The 9,720-nt window shown below is 35.1% G+C and overlaps 1 protein-coding gene across 1 annotated transcript in view; it reads left to right on the top strand.

The window, feature by feature from the left end:
• The window catches only part of LRCH3 (leucine-rich repeats and calponin homology (CH) domain containing 3), a 129,257-nt gene that overhangs the window by 66,862 nt on the left and 52,675 nt on the right, over window positions 1–9,720 (top strand). The window contains exons 8-10 of the mRNA XM_012639683.1: window positions 1,103–1,179; window positions 6,076–6,127; window positions 6,476–6,650. Of these exons, the coding sequence (XP_012495137.1) occupies window positions 1,103–1,179; window positions 6,076–6,127; window positions 6,476–6,650 (304 nt within the window). The remainder of the gene's footprint in view (window positions 1–1,102; window positions 1,180–6,075; window positions 6,128–6,475; window positions 6,651–9,720) is intronic.

Here is a 9,720-nt window from a genome sequence, read left to right as displayed (position 1 = left end):
GTTGCAACTCTTTTACAATAAAATTAAAGTTAACAATGGTGTATTATAATCTTTAAAGGAATTCTTTATTTATTTTTTGGAGACAGGGTCTTCCTTTGTTGCCCAGGCTGGAATGCATGCAGTGGCCCAATGGTGGCTCACTGCAACCTCAAACTCCTGGACTTAAGCAATCCTCCTGCCTTAGCCTTCTGAGTAGCTGGGATTATAGGCATGCACCATCATGCCCGGCTAATTTATTTTTCTATTTTTTTGTGGAGACAAGGGTCTCATTATGTTGCCCAGGCTGGTATCAAACTCCTGGCCTCAAGTTATCCTCCCACCTCACCCTCCCAAAGTGCTAGAGTTACAGGCCTGAGCCACTGTGCCAAGCCTGCTTCTATAGATTCTCATTTGACAAAATATATACTGTGATAACCTTTAAGCGTCTACTTTGATTTATAATTTTATTTTTTAGTGTGTGGTCTGTATCACTTAAACCAGTTTAATTTTCCTCAGTAATGCTTTTTAAAAATGACTTTTACCCTTTAGTTTATAAATAAGTTAAATTGCCAATAGTATTTCTCTTTTAAATACTATATTTTACCGTAAACAGAAATGACTTTTTGTTTTATCTTGATATCCCACCGACATCCCCAGGACTATTTATATGACTATGATAAGAGACAATTTGTGTTGATGAGGAAGTAAAGACATGTCACATGCCCAGTGAGCTCCCTATGACTATAGAGAAACTGTGTAAATGTCAGGGTAGAGTAGGTAGGAATTTCTGTCCCTGATGGAAGTTTGTATCTGATGACCTTTAAGATCCTTTCCAACTCTAACACCTTATCATTCAGTAAATATTACTATTTGGTCACTATAATTTATATACTACAATGAGACAGAAATCTTTTTTAAAAAATAAATTTGTGGATTATGACTTATGTGTATCAAAGCAGTAATATAGCCTATAATGCTTTTAAACATGAAGTTTGATTTGAAGATTATATTAAAATATTAGTCTAATGTACAAATCCCTCAGTGACAAGTTGAATGTGAACTATGTATCACAGTGTTCTGGATTCATATGTTAAATTGATTTATTTCTGCCTTTTTGGACCAGGGTTCACCAGTAAAGCCTGTAGCCATTAGGGAGTTTCAAAAAACAGAAGATATAAGAAGATATTCACATCAAAACAGGTTTGAAAAACCAATTCTACTTAATTTCTTTCTGTCTTAAAACTCAAAGATAAGAGCATAAAATATTTTGGTTTTGTGTAGATCTTTGTATAATGGAGATGTTTAGGTACTTATGTAGTATGGATTTAGAACTGAGTGACAATGTACTTTTGTGCCCATGTTATAAAAAACAGGTAAAATTGATTTTTTTGGGTCTAAATTTAGATCATTTACCAGCAGTCCCCAACCTTTTTGGAACCAGGGACCATTTTCATGGAAGACAATTTTTTCATGACCAGGGAGAAGGGGGTGATGGTTTCAGGATCATTCAAGTGCATTACATTTTTGTGCACTTTATTTCTATTACTACTACATTGCAATATATAATGAAGTAATTATACAACTCACCATAGGTTGGGGACCCCTGATTTAAACCATTACCTCCTGTACAGTTGATTTGAAGATACTTGATAGCAATGAGATTTTGTGGCGATAACATGTGCATTTATGCATAAAGAAAGCTAAAAGAATTTCAGGCATCTGGTGGGGCACTATGGCTCATGCCCATAATCCTGGCACTTTGGGAGGCCAAGATGGGAGGATCACTTGAGCCCAGGAGTTCAAGACCAGCCTGTGCAACATAACGAGACCAAAAGTCTGCCTATCACACCCTAATCCAGAGTTTCTGTTTTTACTTTTTTTTTTTTAAGAATGGGTAGATTCTTTGTTTTTATGGCATCTCAGAAATACATTTAAAAAGATTATTTTATTCAGCATTCTAGTTGTTTCCCTTAGATGAGTCATTCAGGGTGTTTAATCTGCCACAGTGCTAGAAACTAAAGCCATGATTACTTTTTAATTGGGTGTTTCAAATCACTAGACTTTAATATGGTCCTTAAGTAAGAACTCCATGCTTTACCCCACTAACCAGTTAAGCTCTAAGATCAATACACATTTCATGTGTTTAGTTGGCAGATATTTGTGAGTTAGCAGATATTTGTGAAATAACTACTAACCAGATATTTAGCATGCCAAGTATTTTTCTAGATGTTGAGATATAGCTATGAACTTTAATGAAAGTTCCTGTCCTCTGGGAGCTTACATTCCAAATGGAATAATGAATTAGAACCTGGAAAGACAAAATCACTTCAAAATGACTGACAGCTCTCAGGCTCACAGAACTTGTCTGTAGCCTGAATAACACGTTAACAAAAAGAATCTATCTCAGCAGTCCATCAGTTACAACTAATGTTGTAACAAGGAATTAAGTCAGTTGAAGGAATTGCTACTTGCCTACAAGTCTAAGTGCTCCGCTAGTGAGGTTTAAAAAAAAATGCTTCTTTTTTCCTCCCAATTCTCCTCCCCTCCTCTCATCCACTAAGCACATTGCTTTCTACCCACCAGCCCCCACCCTCCACCCCCTCCCACACAGATTCTACCCTTCTGGGGAATAATAAAAGGTAGAGAGGATACGTTAAATAAAAAGTGTGCTAAATTGGTGAGTATTTTATAGTTATTTGCCAAAATGGGTTATATAAATTTGAAATTGAAACTAGCAAAAATTATTTAATTGTTAAAAAAATTGTTAAAGGGGCCTACTTATAATCTGAATAGCATTTTAGTTTAAGAGAGCTGATAATATCAGACTAGGTCCTGTAAAGTTTATTAAATTCTATAAGAAGCAGTATAGAATTAAAGAACATTTGAGTAAGTCCTGAAAGTGTTTTGTTTGATGTTATATAGAAAAAGCTAGAAAAGCTACTTATATTAATTATGTGGTTTTAAGAAAAGCAGTGAAGGCAGTTCAAAGTCTGCTTTTAAAGTTCTAGTTTACCCAGGTCAAGTAAGTTCAAGATTTAAAGGAGATACATGTGTATTACCTGCATTTTGTTTCTTATGTCTAATATTCCCTGCTTTTTGCGGGGGAGAGTGTCACTGCCATTCATTCAAACAATATTTCTTGAGCACTGCAATGGTTCTGGCTCAGTTCCAGGTCCCTGATATCTTAGAGTTTACCTTTTAGCGGATGTAGACAAATATATGTAACAAATATGTGTCAGGTACTGCTAGGAGCTATGAATAAAGATAAAGCAGGATAAAAGAGATAGTAGTGTCTGGATGAGGGGAGACTGAGAGTAACATTATATGGGGTGATAAGATTTTGATAGAAACTTGAAAAAGTGAGGGAGCAAGCCCTATGGCTATCTAGGGGAAGAGCATTCTAGACAGAGGTTCTAAGGTAGGAACATGCTTGATGTATTCAAGAAACACCAAGGAGTCTGAACAAAACAGGACAAGTTTGAGGTGTGAGATGAGAGTTCAGCTATGGTTATGTTCTATCTGATGTACCTACTAGACATCCAAGTGGAAGGAAGTATCAAATAACCAGTTAGATGTATGAGTTTGGAGTAAAGTGGAGAGAATTAGGGCTTGAATAACCAGCAAAGGAGACTGAGCAGGAGTGGTCATGGGGATAGGAAAAAGAAGATGGTGTCCCAGCGCCTAAATGAAGAGAGTGTTTTACAAAGTGTAGAGAGGGATAAACAATGTCACATACTGCTGATGGGTTCAGTAAGGGGAGAACTAAGAAATAACTATTGGATTTGGATGTATGTAAGGATCATTGCCAAACTTGTGATCTGAAAGAGCAGTTTCAGTGAAGTTGTAAAGACGAGATCCACATTGGAATGAGTACTAAATAAACTGATGAAATGAAGTGGAAACAATGGCTTTTTAAATAAGTTTTTGTATAAAAAGAGGGTAAAGAAATGTATGTAGAAATAAGATAGGTGTTAAGCGGCTGGAAAGCATTGTTAAAGTGTAGTCTTCAAGTCAAGGCACATAAACACATTTGAAATGGATGTATTTGGTTCTTTCTGTGTTTTGGTCCAGTTTACAGGTGGCAAATAAAAGCTATAGGAAATTTTAACAGTAAAATTAATAATCTGGGGGCAGTAAATTCCTGTTATTCTAAATATGTAATTATTAGAATATGCTTTTGCATGGTCTGTGTATATGTGCAATATCTCATTTAATCTTCATAATATCTCATTAGAATAGGCGTAATTATCCTCATTTTATAAATAAGGAAGCTGATGCTTAGGGAGCTTAAATAACTTTCCTAGTTTGTTGAGTTAGGCCAAAACATGGAGACTGGTCTGGGTTTATGGGGATGTGTAAGAATGATGACAAATTACGCCCAAAGCAAATATTAGGCTATGCAAAGCATGTATGTAAGTTAAGGATGCTCCCCATTGCCTCTATTATGTTCTCTGAGCATCTAGGTAGCTTAGATGAGTCTAGGTAGCCTGGGCAATTGGGATGTCCACTAGTCTGAAGAGTAGGGAATTATAGGCTACCTGCTACTACCTGCTATACCACCAGCTACATCAGCATTCAAAAACAACTTCTACTATAATATGTACAATACTTCTGCTACTCAGCAAGCTCCATCCCTCCCCAAAAAAAGTTTTGTGAATACCTCAAAGATATGGAACCAATATAAAAAAAGGTAGAGAGAAAGCGGACAATAGTATACCTTAAGTTTTGACTGTCATATATTTTTAAAATTCAGAAAAGCATAAGGTAGACCAGTGTTTTCCAACAGTATATAACATTTCCCAGGGAATATTTGAAAATGTGTTTATTGATTGTGGAAATTGGTTGCCAAAATTACTGCAGGTGTTACTGGCAGACATTGAGTCTAAACTACCTATAATGTGCAGGTCAATGTTATACATCAAAAAAATTGTATTATTTGAAATGTTAGTGATGCTGTTATTAAGAAACATATTTATAGATGAAAAAGTCATGTAACATGAAATAGCATGGTGATAAACAATGAATAACAAAGCTGTAATGGCCCAACATTACCACCCAGTGATTGGCATGGGAGAACTGTTGGTTCTCAAATGTCTTCTTCACTACCGCTTCTATTCTCTCTTATGACATGCTTCCTTCTTTGCCTCCATCTTTTTTCACAGTTTAGTTCTTGCCATCTCAGGTAATTTTTATTTTATATGTATACCCATATGCTTTGAAATCTGTGCTGCTCCCTTTCTCCTTCCTAGTTTCTGTCTCTATAGAGTGGGGGAAATGTCATGTCATAGAAAGAACACTAAACTACAAATTAGATAGCTTGAATTCTAATCCAGGTTCTGCCAGTGTTAGGTCATTAAATATGAAATGTCCGATTTCGAATCAAAAGTTTATTATATCTCAAACAAGAAGCAGTACAATTAATCAAAGTATGCACCTAAACTATCAACACAGTTTTCAAGCCATCTTATTAGTAGCTTGCTTATGCCAGAGTGCTGTGATTACAGGCATGAGCCACTATGCCCTGATGCAAGTAGCATTTTTCTTTGTTTTTTTAAAGCATCAAATAAGGTTTCATCTTTTTCTTAAAAATAAAAATCATCAGAGGCTTTACTTCTGTTGTTAAAATTGCTTCATCAATCTTAATTATTGAAAATAAGAATAGGAGTGAGTTACCAGGTTCTGTAGTATTCTAGATTTCTGTTGATACCAATGGCTTTGTATGTAAAAGTATCTCAATTTGCATGTATCTTGTTTTAATCCTGGTAGTAAAGAACATGATAGTTATTTGTGTAATAAAAAAATGATACTGTTTGAAAAATGATCTCAATTGTGTTGTCAGTATTGGATGACATAGACAGTTGTTAGCCTTAGATGAATCAAGATACCATCATGTGAAACGTGAGTTGGAGACATCAGGTATTCCTATGGTTTAATTTAATGACTTGGGTCAAGTTTGCAAAATGCAATTACTCTTTCAGTGCTAAGTAGGCAGTTCCTACTTATTAATAGAAAGCTACGTTAACAATAAAAATTTCACTTTTTTATATGTCTTTTTATCAAAGAGTTTTTTCTTTCTTTTTTTCTTCTTTGGGCCAGGGTTCCCATTGAGCCATCTTCTCTCTTGTCACTACCACCAAGTCACAATCAGGTAATTTTTAGTAGGTTTATTTATTTATTTTTGCTTTTTAAACTAATATGGTTTTCTTCTTTTATAATATGTAAATTGCCATTAATTGCCAGATATTTGTATACTTTCCTACCTTTCTCCTCAATCAGTTGATATATAACATATGCACGTGATACTTGCTAACTGTTTTTAGACAACAGACAAAAAATAAATCTTTATCTACATGTCGGCTTTATAGTACACATAGAAACACTAGGTAACCAAAGTAAAAATTGCTTGAGTCAGCAGTAGTTCCCCAAATTGATGGGGAATATTGATAAGTTGATCCTTAGCCCCACTTGTATATGCAAAATGATACTTTTGTTCCAGCTATCACATAAAGACGTGGAACTTCATCGGAGAAGAGAACAATTAGTAGAGCGTACTCGGAGAGAGGCACAGCTCGCTGCCCTGCAGTATGAGGAGGAGAAAATAAGGACCAAACAGATTCAGAGAGATGCTGTCCTGGACTTTGTCAAAGTGAGTCATTTGAATTCATTGAGTGATACCCTTAAAGTTACTTAGAAGTAAGTGCTTATTTGTTTTGCAGAGACTGTCAGTTTTTCTTAATTAACATACCAACTTTTCTCCTCTCTCTTGTATAAGGAATCTTGACTAAATAGTGTGACTGTCTCTCTTTCTTGTGCCTATCTGCCTGAGGACAATACACGTGATTATCTTGCTCTTTAACAGTAATCTCTTCCTCTTAATTAGCAATCTGTCATGATATATACCACTTTATTATCTAGCTGCTGTTTTCTCAATCTCTAGTGTCATAGTAAAGATCACTTAAGATCATGAAAATGAAAGTGCTATGCAAACTGTAAAAGTTCCATGTAAACGTAACCTTATTCTGTGAACCTCTCTCCAACTTCCTCACTTTTAGTAAATACCCAAAATTACCGGGCTCACAGGCTTAATCCTGTACAGTCACCTTCGATCCTTTCCTTTCTGTTGTTCTCCATACCTGTTCAATTAATAATCCTGGTTAATATTTTTCTCTTAACATTTTGCAGCCTCTATAGTAGCATTTGAACCTTGTTCATTTTATTTTGCCTATGTTATTTATCCTTTTGATCTGAAATCATCCTGGATTTTTTCTTCATACTTAAATAATTATTTCTAATTTTAATTGCTTAATATCTGTCTCTCTCATTAATCTGTAAACTCCATGAAGACAGGAACCATGTCTGTTTTACTCACTGCTACATCCCTAGATCTTAGCAGGTCTTAGCCCATAGTAAAGTTCAATAAATATTTGTTGAATGATTAAATGAATGAATTACTCTTGTTGTCTAAAGGCTCTCTCTCCTGTATTTCATAACTTTAGCCAAAGACCATCTTCTTTATGTACCATGCACATGTCTGTTTTACTGTTTCACATGATACATGCTTTGTTTCCCATATGTATCAAGCCCATGATGATGATTTTTAGCTCTCTTGCCTGATTCCTCTTCATCTAACAAGTTCCGTTGCCTGTTACTTTCTACCAAAATTTAGGCAAATCTTTTGACTAATAGCAAAAAACTAAAATTAATATTCCTCTAAATAGAGGTTTACAAAGGTACCTCTCAATCCCTCCTTCCCTCCAAGCCTTCTATCTAGCCTGAGATGTTTCTTCCTTTTGCCTTCTTCTCACCTCTAATAATGAAGGATTACTTACACCTTGTCAGGGAAATAAAACAGAACAGAAAATAAGACAGCTTGCAATAAAAATACTCATTTTATATCGAAGACAAAGGAAGAGTTAGAGAAAAAGTATCATCAGAATTGACCTTTAAGGAAATGGTACGGGACCCTGAAGAAAGGTAGGATATAGCCAGGAAGAAAAGAATGGACGATGGTGTAAAGGTGGATTCATTCCAGGTTGAGGGAATAGGATGGGCGCTAGGAATGAGCTTATGTGATTTATACATTTAAAATAGTGGCACTTAAGGGGAAATAACAGCTGGCTTAGAGAGCTTGTGTTGAAAACCAATAGGAAAAAGGAATTGGTGAGAAGATAAAGATGATGATGATAATAATACTTCCTAAAATGTACTGAATGCTTACTATGTACCAGGCACTGTTTTAAGTACTTTATATGTATTTATTCATTTAATCCTCCCAGCAATCCTGTAAGATAGGTACTATTTTTCTCTTTGTGTGGATAAGGAAACTAATGTTCAGAGAGAATAGCAATTTACCTAAGGTTAGATATTCAGCTACTAAATGGCAGAGCAAGGATTCTAATAAGGCAGGCTGGCCCCAAACCCTTCCTTGTGACCACAATGCTATACTGCCTGTTAGTAATTAATAGTGGCTAACATTTAGTATGTCCTAAGTGGTGTTCTAGGCATTTTGCGTGAATTAACTGATTTAGCTTGCCTTCTGTAGAAGTCACACAGCTAGTAAGAGATAATCACATTGTAGCCAGTTTTGATTAAATGTCAAATTAGAGTTTAATCTTGATTTATTAAGCAGAAAAGAACAATTTTAAGTTCTTAAGCAGGAGAAAAACATGAGAGATACTTCTGAGAAACTAATCTACTCATGTTAGAATAGGTTAGGAGGAAAGAGACTAGAAAGAGGAAAATGAAATAGAAAGTAATAGCAATAATTAGACTAGGGTGCAAAATGAAGGCATAAAACTGGGTGATTTCTAAGGTTTCTAAGGGTTGTCAGCGTTGCAGAGTGGCAAGAGCTTAAAATCAGAAATATTTGAATTTGAATTCAGCTTTGCCACTCACTGTGCTTGACTTTTGGAAAGTTACTGAACAATTCTATGCTTTTAGTTTCCTCCTGTGCGTGATATTTAACTATTACATATTAACTGTTTCAAAATTATGACAGATATATCTAATACTTAATACTATGGTGGGTGCTGTACCTCCTACCACGACATTGGATTTTCTAAATTAACTGTAAGAGAGATTTTTAAAGAAGCATCATTATACCTTGTACATAGATGGGTAGTGAATGATGAATAAGTCATTCAAGATGAGTTGGGGCAAAAAGAAGTTCCCAAAGCAAGGTTTTAAGACTAAAAGAAAGAGTCTACCATTGTGGAAACAATGTAGGATTTGGAGTCAGGAGACCTAGGTGCAAATGTTCATTATGCTACTTACCAACTCTGTGACCTTGCACATGTCACACAACCTCTCTTCTCAATTTTCTCATCTCTAAATAAATACGATTATGGTATTTGTTTATCTCATAGAGTAAGAAGAATCACCTGAGATACTGTGTATAAGAACACATTATAAGACACTAATATGGATGTTAAAATATTATTATTTGACATAATAACAAATTAGCAAATTGGGGAAAATAGTTCATTTGGGAAATTATGAGTTTGTTCTTGGATATGTTGAATATGAGGTGACAGTGGGATTTCCCAGTAGAGAGTTTCCACGGCAACTAAAAATACAAACCTCAGGTTTGCTGATAGAGAGCTAAAGTTGTTAGCATCAGAGTGATATTTGAAGTCATTAGAGGGAGAAAATAAGTTCATTGAGAGAAGATAGTGAGAGATCAGTACTCTGTGAATGTGTTTGTGTAGATATATATGTAGTTTTTTTATAATTTCTATTTAC

This window comes from Propithecus coquereli, unplaced genomic scaffold (genome assembly GCF_000956105.1).
Source record: "Propithecus coquereli isolate 6110/MARCELLA unplaced genomic scaffold, Pcoq_1.0 Scaffold10, whole genome shotgun sequence".
NCBI classification, from domain to species: Eukaryota; Metazoa; Chordata; class Mammalia; order Primates; family Indriidae; genus Propithecus; species Propithecus coquereli.
Note: the sequence above shows the minus strand (reverse complement) of the source record. Positions and strands in the feature narration are given on the sequence as shown.